The 22,935-nt window shown below is 51.2% G+C and overlaps 1 protein-coding gene across 1 annotated transcript in view; it reads right to left on the reverse strand.

The window, feature by feature from the left end:
- MMP20 (matrix metallopeptidase 20) overlaps positions 1-22,935 on the reverse strand; it is a 48,715-nt gene that overhangs the window by 19,597 nt on the left and 6,183 nt on the right. Inside the window, exons 3-8 of the mRNA XM_059169025.1 lie at positions 21,298-21,446; positions 19,294-19,419; positions 18,440-18,601; positions 15,881-16,022; positions 3,890-4,026; positions 2,778-2,934 (exon numbers count right to left, since the gene is read on the reverse strand). Coding sequence (XP_059025008.1) covers positions 2,778-2,934; positions 3,890-4,026; positions 15,881-16,022; positions 18,440-18,601; positions 19,294-19,419; positions 21,298-21,446 — 873 coding nt within the window. The remainder of the gene's footprint in view (positions 1-2,777; positions 2,935-3,889; positions 4,027-15,880; positions 16,023-18,439; positions 18,602-19,293; positions 19,420-21,297; positions 21,447-22,935) is intronic.

The raw sequence follows: 22,935 nt of genomic DNA on the forward strand, positions 1-22,935 counted from the left end.
TTTAAAAAATAAAAGAAAGAACTATATGATCCTCTTAAAATTTGCATTTTTCAAAGTACAAGATCCATTTATGAGGAAATCCTCAACAAATTAGGGATAGAAGGAACCATACGTCAAAATCCTAAAGCCCACATATGAAGAACCCACAGCTAATAGCATCCTCAAGAGGGAAAAACAGAGAGCTTTTTCCTATAGTCAGAAACAAGACAGGGATGTTCACTCTTACTGCTGTTATTTATTATTATTATTAAAGATATTATTTATTTATTTTAGAGGAGAGGGAAGATGGAGAGGGGGAGACGATCTTGAGAAGACCCCCTGTTGAGCAGGGAGCCCAGTGTGGGGATCAACCTCATGATTCTGAGATCATGACCTGAGCCAAAAATCAAGAGTTGGATGTTTAACTCACTGAGACACCCAGGTGCCCCTCACCACTGTGTGTAACATAGCACTGGAAGTCTTAGCCTTGGCAATTAGACAACAACAACAAAAAATAAAATTCATCCAGATTTGTCACTATTTGTAGATAATATGATAATATATATAAAACCCAGAAGACTCCACCAAGTGCTAGAACTAATGAATTCAATAAAGTCGCAGAATGCAAAATCGGTGTACAGAAATCTGTTGCATTTCTATACATCTCATTTTCAATAGCACCAAAACCAGTAAGACACGTCGGAATCTATCTAACCAAGAAGTTGAAAGCCCTGTGCTCTGAAAACCATGAAACACCAATGAAAGAACTTGAAGATGACACAAGGAAATGAAAAGACACTCCATGCTCATGGATTAGAAGAGCAAATATTGTTAAAATATCTACACAACTGAAAGCAATCTACATCAATGCAATCCCTATCCAAATACTGACAGCTTTTTTTTTTTTTTTTTTTAACAGAGCTAGAATGAACAATCCTGAAGTGTGTATGGAAGCAAAAAAGACCTCGAATAGCCAAAGCAACCTTGAAGAAGAAGAATAAGGAAAAAAGGAAAGCTGGAGATGTCATAGTTCAGGACTTCAAGTTGTATTACAAAGCCCTAGTAACGAAGACAATATGGTATTGGCACAAAAATAGACACAGATGAGTAGAATAGAACAGAGAACCCAGAAACGAACCCACAACTCTGTATCAACTAGTCTTTGACAAAGCAGGAAAGAATTTCCAATGGGAAAAAGCCTGTCTCTTCAACAGATGGTGCTGGGAACACGGGACAGCCATGTGCAAAAGAATGAAACTGGACCATTTCCTTACACCACACACAAGAATAAATTCACAATGGATGAAAAACCTAAATGTGAGACAGGAATCCATCAACATCCTAGTGGAGAATGTAGACAGTAACCTTTTTGACATCAGAGGTGGCAACTTCTTACTAGACATGTCTTCTGAGAAAAAGGAAATTAAAGCAAAAATAAACTATTGGGACACCATCAAAATTAAAAGCTTCTGCACAGAGAAGGAAACAATAAAACTAAAAGGTAACCTATGGAATGGGAGAAGGTATTTGCAAATACTAAGGATTACTATCCAAAATATATAAAGAACTTATTAAACTCAATACCTGAAAAATGAGTAATCCAATGAAAAAATGGGAAGAAAACATGAATAGACATTTTTCCAGAAAAGACATCCAGATGTCTAATAGACACATGAAAAGATGCTCATTATCACTCATCATCAGGGAAATGCAAATCAAAACCATGATGAGATACCAACTCACAGCTCTCAGAATGGCTAAAACTAACAACACGTGATGGAGAGGATGTGGAGAAAGGGGAATCCTCTTACACTGTTGGTGGGAATGGAAAATGGTGCAGCTACTGTGGAAAATAGTATGAAGATTCCTCAAGAAGTTAAAAATTGGGGCGTCTGGGTGGCTCAGAGGGTTAAGTCTCTGCCTTCGGCTCAGGTCATGATCTCAGGGTCCTGGGATCAAGCCCTGCATCGGGCTCCCTGCTCAGTGGGGAGCCTGTTTCTCCCTCTCCCTCTGTGCTCTCTCTTTCAAACAAATAAACACATACATAAAATCTGGGGAAAAGTAAACTATTTGGCATGGTCAACTGCTTAGAATGTGTTGCTTTTACTTCTCCCTGCTGAGGTTCAGGTGAGCAAGCCCGGGGACGTGAGACTTGGGTGGGGGCGGTGCAGACACTGGGGCTGCTCACCCTTCACAGGAGTCAGTTAATGCTAGAAACCCAGTGGGCGGCATGAGGGTGACCCTGTGCACAGCGGCTGGTTGACAGCCGCTTCCTGAGATCTGCAAGACGGGCAGGACAACTCTGGGTGAGGAGAGAGCACATGTTCCAGGTCAGATAAAAGGACTCAGCAATAGGGGCTTTTCCTTGCAGCAGGAAAAGACTTTTCCTTCAAAGAGCCCCACAGTCATAACCACCTCCATGTTGCACAGAACCACAGAGTGTTCTGGATGCACTGGTACCCACATAACAGGGAATCAGTTCCACCCCCCGCTGCGGCATTCACTGTGGCTGGCAATGTATTTGGGGATGCTCTGTCTACTCGTGTACGCCACTGGCGGTCCCGTTAGTAGATGCGTGAAGGGTAAGTCTATTCATGTGCTAGAGAACTAACAGTGGGACTCATGAATGAATGCTTTGCTTACTTGGCTGGTTTCCTATCTTAGAGACTGTCCACGGCAGCCTTGGGGCCCAGAGGAGTCAATGGGCCTACTGCCAAGGCACTTTGCATTCTTTTCTGCAAAAGGACTTTTTCTTCCCATTGAATACATCTGGACAATCAAAAGGAGAAAAGCCATACCTGTAGTATTCATCTCCCACAAAGAAAAGGGTCTTCTGCACGTCCTTGAGGTACACGGCGGCATCTATCCGCTGCACATACCTCGGGAAGCCAAAATCATAAATAGTTCGAGGAGGACCCTGCATCTGGAAGCCTCTCGTTATCCAGTAGTGGGGGCCTAAAGACAGAAAGTAAAGTTCACAAACACTCAGTACCACTTGGCAATGTACTTCACTCCTGAGGATTTCTACACAGGGTCCCACATGGGAATAGTTTATGGGATGGTTGCCATGGTTATAAGCCAATATACAAGCTTGGATTGAGTTCAAACTACTCTGGAGGCAAGCATCTCTTAGTGATGTCCTAGCAAAACAGTAATTTTGATACGATTGTGTCTTAAATCTCACACATTAATTTTTTCAAGATACTTTTCATGTGTGTAACCTCATCTCAGTCTCGTACAGATGCACGGGAGAGAAGGGGCCTGTGAGAGACAAATGCTGTGGGTCGTCAGCCAGCACCGGCCTTGTAGCTTCCTCCCCCAGCTTCCAGAAAAAGAAGCTAAACTTGACAGGGGCCACCTACTGGGTAACCGCCATTGGCCAGCCACTGTCACATCTCTGAGCTTGCTATTACTATAATCCCTTCTCAGCCCAGGAAGAAATGAAGGCTCCGAGCAGTTAGGTAATTCCCCAGAGTTGCTCTGACGGTAAGGGGCTGGGGCCAGAGACTGACGACACCGGGCCCACCTCCCAGAGTCACGGGTTAGGGTCCCACTTGTGAGTAGGACATGGCCGCAGGGGCATCGTTCTCCTAACGGGGGTGCCATGTTGGATTTGCTGACTAGAGGCTCTCAGTGGGCTACACCATGTCACCCTGAGGGGTGAGGACAAAGTCTGTAGCCCCCTGGGCACTGGCACTTTGCACAGTGTCTCTCTAAGGTAGAGCATTGGCTCTGAGAACATTGTGACAGTCATTGTCCCTCCTGCCACTGCTATAGACAACAGAGCGGCATTTCACGGCTAAGGCGAGGAGTGACCAGCGCATCTCCACCATCCCTGACCAAATGCTACCAGCACTAGAGGCTCCCCACATCCCCGGCCATTCCTGTCCCTCACGGATCTATAAGGTACCTTTGAAGAAGTAAGCAGTGCCCCTGTCGGCCACTTCGTAAGCTGCGTCCACGTTGGACATAAGCTGAGGGAAGGAGCTGGTAATGGTGCTGGGCCGGATCCCCGCCATCACGTGAACTTGCCGACGCCAGAAGATCCTGTTGGGCAACCCACAAGACCAATGGCTGATTTAGATCTTGAACCGGACGTGGACCCGTTGTCTACAAACCACAGTGCAAGGGCCTTTCCTTAATGCCTCTTGCCCCTAACTTGTTTTCATAAGGAGAGAATGGGTTTTTGACCTTATTAAATAGTGCTTTTCCCTTTTCATTCTTCGAGCCTCCTTGGAATCCCCTTTACTTCATATACTTAAGGACGTGCCCGGCACGGAAGGATGGAGCACGAAGACCCGGTAATTCACACATTTCACCTGTGCCCCTTCCCACTCCAGGTATCCCTTGATATAAATGTCCTTTTCCTTTCTACTCTTTTAAAAACTAAAATCTCGTAATGATAAAATATAATCCTTGTGAATGTTTTGAATAGTACAATTAAACCAAACCTTTGTGGTTGGGAGTGCGAATTAATCCCAATAAAGCCAGCAAGAGCACTCACAATCATTAGTTATATTGAAAGTTATCTACTGAATACTTAGCTCTTGAAAGTGCTTCTCTTCCTGAAATCAAAGGCTAGCTAACAGAAAATCTGGTCCCCACCAGTCAACTCCAGTTTTGGCAACTCATCCATCCATGCATCCAAAACTATTCCCATCAATCTGCGGCGCTACCTTGAGGGTATTGGGCTGAAACACTCACTATAAATGGGGTCCTTTTTGAATTGTGGAGGGGAAACTCATTTTTATAAAATATGAGTTTACTTGACTCTGTAGAAAGTAGAATCTATACATAAAATTATTTGTGGGCAGGGAAACTGTAGTAAATTTTGACATTTAATTTTCTGGGTAGTTCGTGTAGGAACTCCTGATCTACCGCTGAGTTTTCCAGTTCAGTTAATTTAACAAATATTTACAGTGCGCCTGTCAGCCGGGATGGTGGTAGACATCAAAGACGGGACATTGAAGTAGACCCGGGTCCTGCCTCAGGGAGCGGAGCGCCCAGGAGCACAGACAGGTACGTGATTAGGCTGTTTGGATCATAATCAGACGGTTAGGACTCGTCCGACACAGTCAAGTTTAGGAGGCGGATACAGAGCATACCCCACAGGAGGGAAAGTCCGCCGCATTCAGGGCTCTGGTGAAGGGGTCCCGGGTGAGGCAGTGTAAGCGGACAGTGAACTTAAAAGAGCTTCACTGAGAGAGACATGGCTTCGTTTCCCACGTGGCATCGGATGCAGAAGGACAAGCACGTCGTGCTTCCGGAGATGTCGTCTTGTGTTCTAGCTCTGACCGGCATCTCCGAGCTCAGTCTTGCCATCTCACAGATGCAAACAGTACTTGCCATGTCTCCTGAAGTCGTTCTGAGGATCCAAGGAGAGAAGGCGCAGGAAAGTGATCCTAAACCATAAAGGTCCCTAGAGCTAGACATTGTCCGTTCTAAACATTATGATTTGCCTAGGCCTCACCCACCCGCTAACATGACCCATCACGGGGTGGCAGGCCCCGTGGCAGGTGCGCTGGCTCGCCCCATGCCCTACAGGTCACTGCCTGTTCTAACACGGGTATTAACAGGTGACACACCAGGGCTCAGGTGGACTCACGGGCCCAGGGGTCCCCTGTTGCTCGGGGCAGACAGAGCAGCTGTCCGGATATTCCTCTCCACCCATCTGACCTCCTGGCTCCTTCCCAGCCTTGAGATCTCTGCTTTCCTGTGTTCGTAACTGGACCCCTGTCCAGTCAGATCTAGGCTTTCCCGAAGGTGCGAGCAACCGCGTTCCCCTTCTCCTTCCTCTCTGCCACCACCATGAGAGCACGGGTTTGGGGAGTCCCGCAGATTTGGGTCACGACAACAGATAAATGCATCGTGTCCATAGCCTGTCATCTGATTCTTGATAATGACGTAGTGATTGGGAACCTGAGGAGAAATCCATAAAATGAGGGCTTTTCACTGAACTCGGTACTTGGTTCTGAAATGCTGACTCTGGTCACGTCTCCATGCTGGCTGCTGACCCAGGCACTGAGGTGCATTTCGGGGTTCTGCCGTGGTGGGGACAAGGAGGGGGTGGCGGGCAGGGGAGGATCTCTCCGCATCACGTCTCTGAGGAGTGTGTGGACTCCCGGGTGCTTCCTCCTCAGGCTCCTGATGCGGGGAAACAGTTGCTCTCATTTTTCCTTTAAAAATGGGCAGCAGCGCTAGGCACCTGGAAACCCTATCTTTCCTGGGACGTTTGGGCTCGGCTGCCCCGAGTGACTCAGGAGGAGAGGTTGTGGAATGTGGAGCTCCTGCAGACCCACAGGGTGCTTTGGGGACTTCTCTCACGTGGTAGAATGTAAAAGTTCTTTCCAGATCAGCCCTGTCACGGCAGGAATCGTGGGGACTCAGGGGAAGTGGACTGGTCACGCTCAACCAAGGGCGATTTTGAGCACCTGGAGACCCTGGGCCGTGTTTGCTGACAGTTGCGTGTGTCACCACTGGGGGAGGTCAGGGCTGCTGGCTCCAGCAGGAGGTGGGCCAGGGAAGGTCCGTAGCGCACCCTGCACCCGGCAAGGACTGCTCGGCCTCAAAGTGCCCGCAGAGCCGAAGGCAAGGAGCCCGGGCTTAGACAGCCGAACGACGTATTAAGATGCACAAGCTGAGCATGTAAGGTAGAGATAGTTACTATCCATCACTTAGGAAAAGTTGCACAAATTCCAGAAGAAACTGTGATCCTGAACCTTTCGGCACCAACAGTGGGTAGTGGCACACGGGATGCACAGCCGGAGGGTTTACAGACTCGAAGCGGAGATGACAAACATAAATGGGTTACGATGGACTCGAACCCTGAGGAGAGCAAGACTCTCTTCATGTGTCTGCATGTGGATTTGAAACATAAATGAAAGGAGAACTGATCTGTGAGCTCGTGGGAAGGAGCAGCTACAGGGTGTGGGCGAACTGGTCACGGAAACAGGCGACACTTTGTCAGCGGTCTGTCACTGATCTTGATAAGGAGGACGGAACAATGGTGCGCATTGACAGTAGACGCCCACGGTGTGGTTTATCTCGGGCTTGCAGGAGCCAATGCTGTGCCTGGTACACAGTCAGAGCTCAATAAATACTTGTTGGCTGAGTGAATGGGTGCCAGGGAGTGAGAGGAACTCATGAGATCACTGATATTCACAGCCTCTGAGATTTTCAGTCCCTTTTCTCAAAGAACAGCAGCTAATTCAACTTGGGAGATGGGCTCGCTGGTAGCCTTCACCGGGGGCAGGGTCCTGATGATCTGTCTTTCTGTCCTCTGGCTTACGGGGCACCACCTGGCACACCTGGGGACGTGACCCTCAGTTGCCGAACTTCTGTTCTTCCTGTGTGGGACCTGACCAGCTTCACCCCGACTTGGGTAAGGAGCCTGTCACCTCCTCGTTGCTGGACCGTCGGGGGATTGATTCAGCAGGAGCTGAGTGGGGCCCTTCCTCATTCATTGTCTTCAACTCTTGACTCTCCTTGACTCATTTCAGGGGGAGGAAGGATCTCTTTCTGCTTTTGATGTTTGCAGTGGAATTGCTGCTTCTTTCCCACTGAGAGCTTGAAACCTGGTTTTATCATTGGGTGTGTGACCTTGTGTGAGTCACTCAATTTTTCAGACTCAGTTTCCTTCTGTCACATAAAAGTGAGAATTCTAATAACACAGGTGCCAATCCTTCAAAGGGTGAATTGTGACAACGTACCTGAGGCTGTCTTGTAAGCGCTCAGTCCTCGGGGCTGTCTTGTAAGCACTCAGTCCTCTCAACAATAACTGGTAGACACTGTAGAAACACACGTTTTCCCTCTCCAGATGTATTGATTGGTGATGGATACATCTTAGAGTTTATCAGCGAAACAAAGTTTCTTTCTGAATTTCCTCCGCTGACATGAAGTTCTCATCACTAGAAACTCTGAAGCACACTCACATCCTTGGCTGAAACAGTCTCGTCCTGGGGCTCCACTCACCAGGTCTGCGACATCAGAAGGCTTTGGAGGCTGAGAAATCAAGCATGTACCGTTCACCTCACTGAGCCCCGGAAGAACATGGCTTATAGAATCAAAGACCCATGTGTAGACGGTGCTTAAAAGTCGTCAGAGCCTCATGTGCCACATTGTTTATCCCACGGGAGGAGCCTGTGGGTGCCCAGGCCGGCAAGCTGTGACCTGGAAAGGGCCCCAGCCCCAGCCAGGGAGTCCAGAGGAGGTGACAGCAGATCAGGGATGGTGACATGCCTCCTGCCTCTTGGTCTGAGTTCTTATACATAACCTGGACTCAGGCTAAGTAAGCACCGTGCTGCTTGCTGACTTCACGGCGCAGTCTCACAACCAGAAGAGAGACACGACCCCGGGAGACTGAAGGAGCATGACACCCCCCTCAGTTGTGTGGGCTCTGCTCAAACTCGTGGACCCTGCAGAACGCCAGGTTCCGAAAAGTCCTGTCCGGGAGAAGGAGGGGCTGATGTCCTGTCCCTCCTGCTGCACATCGCCCGCATTTCTGCTTCTCCACCAGCTCCTACTCCTGTCTCCCAACAGGTCTGGGTAGTTTCTAGGCTTGGAAACTCCTCCCAGACACGGCTGCCCGCGCCAGCTGTGGTCTTTGCGGACCTCGCTGTTACTAACACGACTGCCAGGTCAGCGGTCTGCGTCACCATTTCCACCCGCTCCCTCCTTCTGCTATCTGGCTGTTTCACTCCCCAGGCCCTGGACCCCCTCCTCACGACTCCTCTGGAAGGACACACGAAATCATCCTGGCTGGGCTGTCCCTTTGCTTCAGGCCTCGGTCTGAGGGTCCCGGCGTCCCTTTCCCTATGGATCATGTTGAAGATTCATCTATTTCTTAGAGAGAGAGAGAGAGAGAGAGAGAGAGAGAGAGAGAGGGCATGAGCAGGGGGAGGGGCAGAGGGAGACGGAGAACCTCAAGGTTCTCCACATGGAGCCTGGAGCCCGATTCAGGGCTCGATCCCACAACGCTGAGATCACGACCTGAGCCGAAATGAGGAGACGCTCGCCCATCGATTGAGCCACCCAGGTGCCCTGCACTACTGATCACTTTGGAAGAAAATCCTTTCTTCCTTGACTTGTGTGGGGCTCCACTGGGGGACTCTGTCTCTGATGTCAAGGGGGTTAAAACTGCAGTGGGGCAAGTAGCGCTGGATTAAAGGAGAACGCTGAGCACAGCACACAGCACGCCGTGGGTGATTGCGAAACGTCGGTTATTACTATGAGAGCCCATTTCCAGATCTTTCCCTGGGTTCCATAGCCCGTGAAGCCTCCAGCCGTGAGCATCCCCCCAAGTACCGGCGGCTTCCACAGAACCTGCTAGAATTGTCCTCGGCTTGAATGCCGCGTGTCTAAGCCTGAGATTTCCCGTCTGTGTCCGGCAAACCTCCTCGACGTTCTCGTCTGCTGCCATGACTCTTCCTCTCACTGTCTCCGGCACTAAATCTTCCACGTCCTGCCGGCAACTCCCCAGGACCCTCTCCGGCCTCGTCCTCCATTCCCATCCACGGAGCCTGGTGGATGCTTTCCTCCACCTGCTGATCGGAGGTACGGAGCGGCTCCAAGACGGGCCCGGGAGCGGCTGACAGATATTCTGAGAAGAAAACAGAACGGGGCCAGCCTAGCCAACAGGTTCGAGATACCTCCACGCTCTAAGAACGTTCTTCTCCTTCCTTGTGGCTATTCACCTGACCGGCAGGAGAGGGTCTGGAGCACAGGACCGGCCGTCCCTTGCTTTCCCCACAAACTCAAATGCTACCAGAGGCCTGAGTTCTTTCAAGTCGAGATGCACCTCTTGTCTTGGGCGTCCCAGGGCGGGCGAGCTCTTCTGTGTTAGTGATGGGATCGGCTCTGGACCCATAAGGCTGTGTATGCTTATTCCATGTGCAAAATGCTGTTACACCTCGGAGTCTACTGCTGACGGTGATGTTCTTGATTTTGTGGGTAAAATTCAACTGGGTAAAACCCACGAGCATCTGAGAGGGGCTATGTGCTTCCCATCTTCCCTAAGGGCCTGAGGAGTGTGGGGCGGCTGTGCTATCTTCCGTCTGCTGGAAAGAATGAACGTCTGTGCCTTCAACCCACAGATCCAGGTCCCTGTCATCAGTAGATACCTGCCATTTTCAACCTGGCGTAGCGATGCCCATTTGTCCTCAAACACAAGCCTGGAATGCATCCATGTGCCCTTCCCGGCAGCAGACAGCCGCTGTGGTCTCACGGGGACCCGGAGAGGTGCCGCACCCCATCCTGCTATGGAAACACCCTGCGGAGATGACGCCCACACCTGGGAATGTCTCCCCCACAGGCTGCTGCCGGGAACTCCGGGCCGGACCCCAAGCTCCCACAGCCGTCTGCGGGTTGCTCTGTCACTGTGGCTTGAAAGAAAGCTTTGTTCTCCAGCCAGACTCCGCAAACACTTTGGGAATTTTCAGTGTCCGCCGTAGGAGATGAGAGCTCTGGAGCGTGTCCTTGTGCAGAGGGAGCAGGAAATCCTGCCCCACGGAGTCCTCGTGAGGGTGTGATAACCACATGCTCCCAGGGAAGCCCGGGGACATTGGAGCCCCTCAGTGCAGAGAAGAGGAAGAGGGGCTTGTGGGCCTGTGGGGAGTGGGTGGCGGACCCGGGACTCAAAGGGGGGCTCCCCTGACTCCCTGCCTCCTGCCCGCCGCTACGGCCGGGCCACACGAGAAGGTGCAGCCTGAACACACTCACGTCGCCGTGTCCCTCCCTCCCTCCCGACTCTCCGTTTGCGTCTCCTGTCCCTGTGGCTCCGTTCCTGCTTTCACCCTCCATGACGTTGGCCATTGCTCAGACTTGGATAATAGGGTTTTTTTTTTTTTTTTTAACATTTTTTTCCTTTTATAAAGAAAACAGATATCGTTGTTCATGGGGCGTCACATCTTTGACTTCCCGTTCTCCTCTGGGTCTCTTCCACCACGAGTAAGCTCTGTGCTTTGTGGCGGCACTGGTGTCTTCTCAGGGAAGGTGCGCTCCCGGGCTGGCCTGGGCCACGGGACTGGTGACAGCCCCACTCCTTGCATCGTGCCCCCCTGCTCTGCGCCTTGCCCGTCGTGGCCGGTCAGTGCCTACCGATTCTGCTCTGCTTCATGTTTTGGTAATAATAGAAAGGACAACAATAATTAGTAAGACTCCATAAAAATCCTTAAAAACAAATGGTAAGAAACACTTCAAGCAGTTTCTAAACCATAACCTGCCATTGGGACTGTCCGGTTCTCAGTCCTCAACACAGCTCTGCTGCTCACCGAGCCCTCGCTGTGTGCTCGGCCCAGCATCCACTCGGGGGCCCCTGCTCAGTAGGAAGCACGGCTGAAATTAAACCTCCTGAGCCTGATGCTGAAACCTGGGTTCTGGGCTCTGCTCTAGTCCGTTCCGGAAAAGCAGACGCCAGGCCACTGTTAAGATTGAGTTCAAGTTCAAGCAGATGCTCCAAAGTATGGGACTGGTTGAATACGTGACGATGTATCTACTTATGGCAGAATATATGCATTTGTATAATGAATGACAAATAAAACTCACCGGCATGGAAAAATGAGCTATTGCTGAGCAAAGAGAGTTTATAAATCAGCGCATCTTGTAAAATCCCATTTTTTGTGGACATCCCTTGTCCCGTCCTGGACTTAGACTATGTCTGTCTACACAGGAGAAAAATCTGGAAGGAAATACGTGTTGAAAAATGTGATGACTCTATTATGGGCTAAAAGCCTGTGTCCTCACCCAGTTCGTACGCTGAAGCCGTACACCCCGGAGGGACGGGAGGGGGACACGCAGGTGGGACCAGTAGGGTGTAACCAGGGTTAGAAGAGACCCTGGCCGTGGATCTCTGGTCTCATGTGATGAGCATCCTTCTAAGAAGAGAGCCCCGAGAGCTTGCTCTCTCTTCCCTCGTGCACAGAGAGGCTGTGTGAGCACACAGGATGATGGCAGAGTGTTTGAACGTCTTACTCCCTTAGGTAACTGAGGTGTGCAAAGGCAAGGTGAGTGTTTCTCCTTTGTATCTCCAGCCACTACCGTGGGGCTGGGCCCTCATATGGGCTCCATGACCACTCTTCCAATGAAGAAAAAGGAGTAAAAATTATTCAGTCATGCTGTTCTTGACCTACATCTGTCTGTTCTGGTGTGAGCGAATTCTGTCCCTGGTCGAGGGAGGAATGGGGATGAGTGCTGGTGTGCCTTTTCCTCCAAGAAAAGAAGTGATCCCAGCAATCAGCCATGGGGACAGCCCCCTGCTCCCTGAGAGCCAGGGGGCCCAGAGAAAAGGGGTGATCTAATGTAAATGCATGAGGTCTCTAACAAATCCACACATGTGACCTTGACCATGACCTCACTCCACTAAGTGTATTTGTCTCACTGCAGCTGGGAAACCTGTCCAACTTGGCTTTCACCCGTGACCTCCCTTTGTCACCAAAGATCCAAGGTCAGTCTCTGCTTTCCTTCATTCAAATACAATAGTTGTAGCAGGTGTCTTTCTATTAAGTCCCTTCTACCCAGCGACAGGAAAAAATACTCGTCCAACAACACTCAGTCTAGCTGCTGGACCAGGCTGGTTACGGCAATCTGCACTCTCCTCCAAAATGACTTTGGAAAGATTGTCGCCTTTTTCCCGTGAGCTGGTTGGTCCTAACAATGGTTACTGATGATACTAACCACTGCACCCCGTATCCCTCACTTCCGCTCACAGGCGTGTTTTAAATCTGTGTTATTCATGTGCTGGGTCTGTTGTTGATCATTGAAATGATGGACAAGACATCCGAAAACCAGGCGGCTTAAAGCTTGACCCTTTCCTACAACCTCATTACTGGAAGACCAGCTTCACAGGTAGGCCTTTTCTTACGGACTTCTACTCCACTGGCTTCATTATCAAAACTGTCAATATATCTGTGATATTGGGATTTGTAATAGGAAATACATATTTGGTCTTCCTCCTGGTTTCTGGCACAGAGCCCGCTAAAAGCTTGGGAATTTCCGGTGATGAGAGAATCAAGGTATTCTTTGTTACGTTAACAAGGTCACTTTCGGAAAGTACCTAGTGGGGGAGGGGGTGCTGGTTACCCCAGGGCACAACCAGGTAATTAGAGAGTTGGTCCCAACACCCACCTCTCCCCCTTCAGGGAGGGAAGAGGGATGGAGGTTGGATCAGATGCCGAAGGCCAGTGATTTAATCCGTCATGCCTCTGTGACGAAGCCTCCATAAAAACCCCAAAGAAGGGGCTCCTGGGGATCTTCTGGGTTGCTGAACACAAGCAGATGGGCAGATGTGGAGGCGGTTTGCATCTGGGGAGGGCATGGAAGCTTCGAGCCCTTTCTCCAGACACTGTTCCAGGCGCCTCTGCCTCTGGCCATTTCTGAGTTACATCCTTTTCTCCTGCACTTTAATCTCATGAGTAAACTGGTTTCCTGAGTTTGGTCTGCTGTGCTCGTAAAGCAGTCAGACCTAAGGAGGAGTTCATGGGAACGTGATTTACAGCCACTTGGTTAGAACTGGCATCTGAAGCGGAGGGCGGTCCTGTAGGACGGAGCCCTGAACCCACGGGGTCGGCTGATGGTTACCTCCAGGTGGATTCCGTCAGCAGTGAGCGGAGTCGTAGGATCCCCAAGGCTGGTGAGCAGAGCTGTCCTGTCTGGCTGGGCGCCCAGCCCTGTGAACTCTGCTTCCCAGTCGCCGTCTGTGGTCCTACAACTACTCTCTTCCCAACACTAGGACAACCTTGCTAGATGACACGAGTTCTAACTGCAAATATTGCCCCCCGATCCACTCTACGAAGTGTCTTGTAACCGGAAGACTTTTTGCTGGATTTTTATTCCCACAACATGACCCCGACCACTGATCCTCATGCAAGGATGTGTGCGACCTGAAGCGAGCGGTCTGTCCTCACATTCCACTCTCATTCCAGCACTTGAACGTGACCCCAGTGCCCAAAACACAGAATTTCATGCTCCTTCACCCCGTTATGAATTTTCCACACTCCTTGGGTTTTCCCCAATGACTACGCGGGGCCGCTCACCATTCCTCAGTCGCTCAGCCCACAAAAAACTAACATCGTTGTTAGTTGCCGTACCGCAACGAGAAAACGTTGTCACCAAACACCATTTCCTGTTCTCTCATGAAAACTTCCCCATTAATTTCAAACCTGAGAGGCTTAACAAAATTATATTTCCTCTTTCCTTATTACACTAATCTTTTTTTTTTAAAGATTTTATTTATTTATTTGACAGATAGAGCTCACAAGTAGGCAGACAGGCAGGCAGAGAGAGAAGAGGAAGCAGGCTCCCTGCTGAGCAGAGAGCCCAATGCGGGGCTCGATCCCAGGACCCTGAGATCATGACCTGAGCCAGAGGCAGAGGCTTTAACCCACTGAGCCACCCAGGCTTATTACACTAATTATTACACTATTATTACACTATTACACTAATCTTAAATTTACTTCTATTTGATTTCCCTGAGTGATGACCATGACCATAAACATACTAATAAAGATCAATAAGGGGGTGTCTGGGTGGCTCAGTGGGTTAAGCCTCTGCCTTTGGCTCAGGTCATGGTCTCAGGGTCCTGGGATCGAGTCCCGCATTGGGCTCTCTGCTCGGCAGGAAGCCTGCTTCCCTCTCTCTCTGCCTGCTATTCTGCCTACTTGCAATCTCTCTCCCTCTGTCAAATAAATAAAATCTAATAAAAAAGTATAAAAATAACTATAAAAAAATAAAGATCAACCAGTTCTCCTGCTGATCAGCTCACACAGCTATAAACACAGCCGTTCTGCCAGCACTGTGCCTAAATATCCCAGCTTCTCTGGCATCACGAGTTAGTCCATCTCCTCTGCCATTCAATATATTTTTTGATTTTTTAAATTTAATTATTAATTTTTTTAGAAAGAGAGCATGCGTGGGGGAAGGGGGAGAGGGAGAGAGAGGATCTCAACCAGACTTCCTGCTGAATACGGAGCCTTATGTGGGGTTTCCCAGGACCCTGAGATCATGACCTGAGCCGAAACCAAGAGTCAGACACTTAACCCTCTGTGCCACCCAGGCATCCCTCTTATGCCATTAAATTTAAATATCAATTCCACCTCACCGGCCTTTCCAACTCATAGAACTATGAAAATTTCTATTAATCAGTTCAAAAGAAACATTCCTAAAGCAACAGAACTAGATCCTCAAACCTCAGGATGTTCTTCAGGAGCTGTAGCTACAGAAGAACCAAAATCCATTGGTATTCCTTTCCTGTCCGGGCTGGCTGACAGCCTGTTGACAGCTGAAAAGTCAAGGGGCCTTGAGAAAGAGGGGTTTCAGCAGAGCGATAACTTTGGAATTCCCTACCCGTCCATCCATCCCTCTGACCATCCATCCATCCGTCCATCCATCCACCCAGCGAGCCAGCCATCCGTCTGACCATCCATCCAACCATCCCTCTGACCACCCATCCATCCGCCTATCTGTCTGCCAATCTATCTATCTAACCTGTTGACAAGTATTTACTGACCATATACTGTGTGCTCTCACTAGGGATACAGTGATGGACAAAATAGGCATCAGATAAATCTGGGCTGATGTTGTAACTCAGCCACTCAAGGGAACTGCTACCTCAGGAGAGTACCTTATTCTCTCTGAGCTTCTTTCTGCATCTGTAAATTCTCCTTCACGGTGAAAAGGGTAGAAGTACCTCACATATATGGAAAACACTCTGCCCAGGGCCAAGAATATGGTAGCTGTCCCACAAATGGTGGTTTGGGCGGTTCTGTGTCTCCCTGGAGACCTGTGCCTCCCATCCTGGTGCTACACAGAACGGCATCTTTGCACGGTCCTCAAACGTGGCGGCAGCAGGACCCCTAGTGGGCTGCGTGGATCCAGGTGGGAGAGACGTGGTGCTGTGTCTGAGGCTTACCGGTCCCGGAAGAGCAGGAGCTCCTTTCCCAGCATCGTCACGGCATCGAAGGAGGAGCTGGAGTCGCAGAGGTCGGGGTTGGATGGACTTTGAGGGGGTGCGTGGGGCATGGTGGGCTTTCCTAGGAATGTTTTCCGGGGTCCTAGGATTCAAAGTGACTTGGTCAAAATGGTACCAGGAATCTAGCACGTCCCCTTCTGCTCCAGAGACCCCCTTGGGCTGTGTGGCAGGTGATAAGGCGTGTGGCTGTCTATGGCAGGTGGACCTGCATCTGAATCCCAGCTTGACTAGTTGCAGAGTTGTAGGATAAACGGGCACATCCGGGAGCCTCTCTGAGCCTCTGTCTCTTCCTCAGTAAATGGGAGGGGGGAAGACAGGAGCTGCCTTGGCGGGCTTTGTGAGAACTCCTGTCTGTGAAGCCCTTGGGAGAGCGAGTGGCCTGTAGTGACTGTCAGAGCAATCATGTCCTTTACTCTGTCATACCTAACTTCTCTGACAGCTGCGGATGCTCCAAACCAGAGATGGTTTGTAATAGCTGCCACTTTTTTTATTCCTTTTTTTTAAAAAAAGATTTTATTTATCTATTTGACAGAGAGGGAGCACAACCAAGGGAAGCAACAGAGGGAGAAGCAGGCTCCCCGCTGAGCAGGGGGCCCGATGCGGGACTCAATCCCTGTACCCTGGGATCATGACCTGAGCCGAAGGCAGATGCTTAACCCTCTGAGCCACCCAGGCATCCCTTAACTTTTTTATTCTTTAAAAGTTACCACTTCTATTTTAAAAAAATTATTTCTTGGTAGTTAAATTCTTTGTTCTCAATAAGATAACTTTCCAGTGTGTCTTCCTATCATTTTCCTCTACTTCTGGGCACCCTGCACGATAAGCCTTTTATCAGGCCCCCAGGAAAGGCTGAGTCGTCCTTATGGCAAGAAGGCCCCCCAGAGTGGCGTGCTGGTTCAGGGCACCTTCTGCTAGATCCTTCCATAAAGCGGGGGCCTGCGCCTTGGGGAGAGCTACTGGGGGCTTTGTCTCACTCCGTGCTCCTGGAAACAATATGTCTTCTGCAGGAGGGGAGCTGGGCTGGCTGAGCTGCTGGCGCTGGTGGCTCCCTTGAGCAAGTCCCCATGGTGCCCAGAGGGACTGAGGCACAAGGAATGACCCGTGAGAGAGAGAGAGATGGGTAAGCTCTGGGGTGGCACAGGGTCAGCAATGGGGTGAGGCTTTGGGAAAGGATTAGAAACTGGAAGGCGGCCAGGTCAGGAATGTGCTGCCAGTCTTTGAACACTCCCTGTGAGCCAAGCCACCTGCTAAAGGGCCAGAGGTGGCCCTGGGTGGCGACATGTTTGCTCCCGGCCACGTCACACCAGGCTCATGCATTCTGGTCACTGTACAGAAACGGCCATGTCAAAACAAATGTTTCTGTCCCCTGGCTCCGTGACCATGGCCTTCAGCACGGTGGTGACCTTCCGTGTGGAAGGATCTGGAAGGGGCACGCAGGCACTGGGGCTCAGTCCCTCACAGTGGCCCGCGGGGATTGCTTCACCTTGGAACACGGCCACTTTGTTCTCCGAAGCCAAGTTTGCACAATGGAAGCCTTCACAGCCTTTGTCTCTGTCGCTCAGAGGAGGGACAGAGCTGGCACGAACCCTGTCTCTGAGGTGCGTAGAGCCAGCTGAACACTTCCCAGGATGACACGGGTCTCCCACGGCTCAGGGGCTGTCTGCAGAGGTGTGTGCCTGTCCCCAGGCGGGCTGGCCAACCTCAGGAAGATGGGCCAGCCCGGTTCTCCGGGCCCCTTCCTGGGCTGAGAGGATGCCGAGAGCCTCCGACAGGTGAAGGCCGAGGAACCAGCCTCTGAGGCTAAGGGGAAGGTCTGCTTCCTAGAGCCATCTGCCTTTGATCCGTGAAAGCAAAAGGGTCAAGGTCTAAGAGGGCTCCGGGATTCCTTCTCAGGACTTCGTGGGTCTGTCTTTGTGGCGAGGAAGGCAGGGTCTAGAGCTCCTAATACTTCTTTATCACCTCGGGAAGAATGTTAACTCCTGAGAGCATCCGGACTATCTGGGATGCTTCTGTGTCTGAGCCTCAACTGTCCCAGCCGTCCCGGAGGGAAAAACGGGGTGAGATGGTGACTCCCACGGCACCGTGCTGCAAGGCGCAGGCTGCCTGTGCGGCCGGTGTCTGGGTCTTAGCACAGCCCTTGCCGTTTTTAGGAAGATAAGGTCAGTGATCTGCAGACGGGTAAGAACCATATGTAGGAACTACGAAACACACCCATCCTCTCCCACTTCCTAAATTTGGACCCGCGCTCAACAAAACAAAACAAAACAAAAGCCCCCAAAACCCGGACAGATGATGGCATTTTCTATGGCGCCTAAGGAACCAATGTGCTGTATTCCCATCTGGAAATAAGCTCTTCCTAAAAGGGCACAGGTGCGGCTATGGTCCTGAGCTTGACCTCTACCTGTGCAGGTGACTCCCGGGAACGGACACTTTCTCTAAGTGGGAGACTGAGTGCCTGTGGCTCTCACGGTGAGCAGCCGAGGGAGGGCGTGCACGTACCGTACAAGGCCTGGATCCCTTTCACGTCGTCCTTGGGCAGGTGGAACCCGTAGGGATGCTGGTACTTATACGTCGGGTACATTAGTGCTGACGGGTCTGTGGAGTGGGCCAGGCCCAGGGCGTGGCCAAATTCGTGGGCAGCCACGGTGAATAAGTTGAAACCTACAGGAGAGGTGACAGAGAAAGACAACCTCCACTCGGGGTTTTGTTTTCAGTGTCTTCCGTCTTCACAGGAGAATGGATGCCCCAATCACAGTGAACTTGTTTTCTTTTCCTAACCAGATTCTTCAGAGGCTGGTGGGTTATTCTGGTGCTGAGGATTCCCCGGTGCTCCCCACCTCGGCTAGAAGGGGCTTCGGAGTGGGAAGGCTGGAAACATCAACCAAGCCATTTTGTTCCTTGTCAGCAGCCTGGGATCCAGAAGGGCCTAATTACAGCTACCAGGGGCTGTGAGACATGGATCAGACAGGCATGAGATCCTGGGACTTTAAAACCCATTCCTGTCACACTTCTCTGGAGAGCATGGAATCTTCCCAGTCATCTCGGAACAGAGCCCACTTCCAAGTATAAGTAAGAGAGTAAATGCTACGGAAAGAAAAAAGAGCGCTGTGCCCGGGAGGGCTCACTCCTCCTCGAGATCGCGGGCAGGAACCAGAGCTCAGACAAGTGTATGGCACATGGGAGGGGGGTCTTTTCCCTTATGGTGTTCCCTTTTGGATTTTTGGCTTACTTGTTTTCCTAGCCAGCCTCCCTAGTTAAAGGGTGGCTTGGGACGTTGAACCTCAGGGTTTCATGGTGGAGGCCCCGAAGAAGGTACAGTATTTTCCAGGTTATGGTGAATTGTGCATATATACCATTCATTCCCATAGTCCACTTCTCAGCATTGTCGAAATGGGTATCGCCTCCCAGGCCTTCCCCAGGTGCAAACGCGTGGGCGAGAGTCCCCCGAGGGCCATCGAATGGATAGGAATCCCCGTGATCTAAACGGGTGGGGAGAGACGCCAACAGCAGTGAATCCTCCTGGCAATTTTGGGGGCGTGCTTCACATTACAAGGAAGGGACACCTTTTCTCTCTTTTCTTTTTTTTTTTTTTAAGATTTTATTTATTTATTTGACAGAGAGAGATCACAAGTAGGCAGAGAGGCAGGTAGAGAGAGAGAGAGGAGGAAGCAGGCTCCCTGCTGAGCAGAGAGCCCGATGCAGAACTCGATCCCGGGACCCAGAGACCATGACCTGAGCCGAAGGCAGCGGCTTAACCCTCTGAGCCACCCAGGTGCCCCTCTCTTTTCTTTTTTAAATAGCATTGACACTTATCATTCAAGATTTACTTTCCAATACTCATTTTTTATAAGAGGTTCACATGTCAACCAGTAATTGTCCATTGAAAAATTAGGAGGGGGGTGCGCCTGGGCGGCTCAGTGGGTTAAAACTTTGCCTTCGGCTCAGGTCATGATCCCAGGATCCTGGGATCAAGCCCCACATTGGGCTCTCTGCTCAGCGGGGAGCCCGCTTCCTCCTCTCTCTCTCTCTGCCTGCCTCTGCCTGTGATCTCCGTCAAATAAAGAAAAATAAAAATCCTTTAAAAAAAAGAAAAAAGAAAAATTAGGAGGGATATTTGGCCTTTCAAAGATCATTAGCATTAAAAATAGAAAAAATGCTCTTTTGTGACTGTTTTCATTGCGATGTCTATGTCCTACAGACATCTTACAGAAGGAGTGGGAAGCAGTCCCGACGGGCCGGGATGTGCACGTGTGGGCGGGCTGAGTGTGCGAGTCTGGTGCAGCTAAGACAGTGACAAGCAGCAGACGGGGTAAATGTGTTCCCTCTGTTTCTATCGGGAAGATGACGCGGGGAGTTTTCCAGAGGTTTCCTTGGGCATTTCGATATGCTTTCCTGTATCAGCTCATGCAAGCAGTAAAGGTGTCCCTAAAATCCTAACCTGTGGAGATTCCCATGTTTCTGTTTCGCTTATATTTAACTAACAGCTTATTAGAAATTTGATAAAGGAGGAGAGAGAACATAATGAGGCATGATGTAGAAGCCTTGGGGGGAAGAGAACCCGACACGGGCCAGGTTACATGAAGGCCACCCTGAAGCCTTCACACCCAGGACCTGCATCACCTTCCCTCCCTCACCCCCACCCCCAACATGTACGTCCCAGGACCTGAGACTCCCTGAAGGTCAAGACCTGAAGGAACGGGACCCTCGGCCACAGCGTCTGTGGAGGGAGGAGGCGGGAGCGCTCGCTCACCTTGGCTACCTGGAAGCTGAGAAGAGCTGAGCCGAGCTCCCTGGACAGGTGGCTCTGAAAGGGGCTCAGAGCCTGCCCCCACGCCCTGTGCCCAGTTAGGCCTCCACGCTTTACCAGGGCGAGGACGGGGTGCAGAGGTGGGGGAAGTGGGGGAGGCCTGGGGACTCCAGAGGGTGTGGACAAGACAGCAGTGCTGCTCTCCTGACCGGTGCCAAGGGGGAAACGTGGCCAGGGCCACTGTGGCGTGGACTTCCTCTGGTGGGGACTCCTGGTGGATATGGAAGGGGGTGTGTGGTTGGGAGCAGTGCCATGGGGATGAGGTCCGCTGGCCTCCTAGCCAACAGGGAAGCTGAATGGGACGACTTTGTCTCTGAAGGGACAGCACCGTGAGAGCAGAGCCCCCTCTCCTGCCCCATGCAGCACAGTGGGACAAGCTGAGAACTCCCCAGGTCCCGTGTCCCGGCCGGACATACCCATGACCTTGCCATGACCTTGGCCTCCACCCATCACTCTGTGTGGAAGAGGAGCCTGGGGAAGGCTTAGAAGGAAACACGTCAGGGCTTGTCTCCTGCGGGTCAGGACGAAAGTCCGAGAACGGCCCCCGTACCTCCAGTTTCAAATGATATCATGATGTCTGCCTCGCCCGCGTTCACCCTGACGAAACTCAGCGGCACGGCGCTGCTCCAGGCCTGCAAGGCCATCTCCACGGCTTTGTCCACCTCCGCCGAGGGCATGGAAGGCGTGTATTTAGATATTCTGTGGAAACAGAAGGACCCGGTTTCCTCTCAGTGAGCGCTGGGCCTGAAGGAGTCCCGGCCGAGGTGGTGGGAACGCACGGCAGGGGGTAGGGGGCGGAGGTCTACCATGCGGGCATTTTTCTCCCCAACAGTCATGTTGTTTTGCTTTCGTATTTGCTCCTGGGAATCACCTGCCACTGAAACGGTTTGATTCTCCTTGTTATGGGATTACTCGGGATTTTAACCTCCCTGGGTGCAGCAGAGTGATGACCCTGTTCGCAGCCCGCCGCCTTAGGGACTCAGGCCGGTCGCCGCCCGAGCAGGGCTGAGAGGAGCCCCCGGTGCTCTGCTCCGGGGCTGTGGACCCTCGCTGGACCGACCACGGGGACTCGGGACCCCCCCCCCCCCCCCCCCCCCGCTGAGCTGCTACCCTGTAAGGACAGGGTCTGTGACCAAAACTTCTCAAGTGAGGGCTTTTTAATTTCCATACTGTCAAAGCTCTCATGGGGGAAAATTTCAAGCCACCCACTGCCCCCCGGCGGGGACAGCTGGGAAGACCTGAGCAGCAGCACAGGGCCCAGCACAGGTTAAAATAAAATGCCAACGGCCTCATGAGCACAGATCCCAGGTAAGTGTGGGACAGGGACGGAAGCAATGTTGGATGGCCGTTTGTTTTTAATTCCGTATAACATCCAGAATGTAATATGTAATAACTGGTGTATAAATATAATTTGTTGAATTGCAGGTATGTAGAGCTTAATTTTTAATAACGGCTGCGTTCAGCCACCAGCCTGCAGGGGTCGGCGGTTGACAACTGAGTGCAAAACCCCAGACGGGTGGAGACGGGCTTCTGGGCGCCGGAGGAGTGAGCTCCAGCACCGCCCTGTGGGGACTGCTGGAACAGCCCCGCCTCACCGCGGCCCCGGTCTCGGCCAGATGTGCTTATCTGAAGAACAGACTCTGGCCCCACGCGGGGCCTGGCTCTCGGCTGCCCTGGGCAGCACCTGCCCACTGGGCTAGCTCTCGGCACGCCTGGTCTCGTCTTGCCCAGGGAGAATCCTCGCCGTTAGCCAGGCCCGGAGCAAATATGCAGGTGCAGGCCGCCCGTTTGCGAGGCCACATCTGTCCAGCAGGTGCAAGACCCCAGTGTGCAGCCTGCCTCCAAACTGACCCGCAGGTGGACAGGGCCCAAGGAAGGAGGCCAGCTGGCTCAGCAGTGGGTCCCTGCAGCCCCTCTGAGTGCGACAACAGTTCTCTGCTTGGACTGGTGGGCTCACATCTGTCACAGGGAGCTGCAAGGATCTGTTCGCTTCTGTGTCTCCCGAACAGGGCCGTGAGGGTCAGAGAACAGGATTGACTCACCTTTATATTTCCAAACTCGAATGTCTAGAGTAGGCATTTAATAAATTGTCAAGAAATTATTTTTGGAATTAATAAAACAATTGCTTTGTTAATAGGTGAGTTTTCTTGTTTTCCTTCTGATTGAGGAACTTGTTTTAAGAAAACTG

Source organism: Mustela lutreola, chromosome 1, assembly GCF_030435805.1.
Source record: "Mustela lutreola isolate mMusLut2 chromosome 1, mMusLut2.pri, whole genome shotgun sequence".
NCBI classification, from domain to species: Eukaryota; Metazoa; Chordata; class Mammalia; order Carnivora; family Mustelidae; genus Mustela; species Mustela lutreola.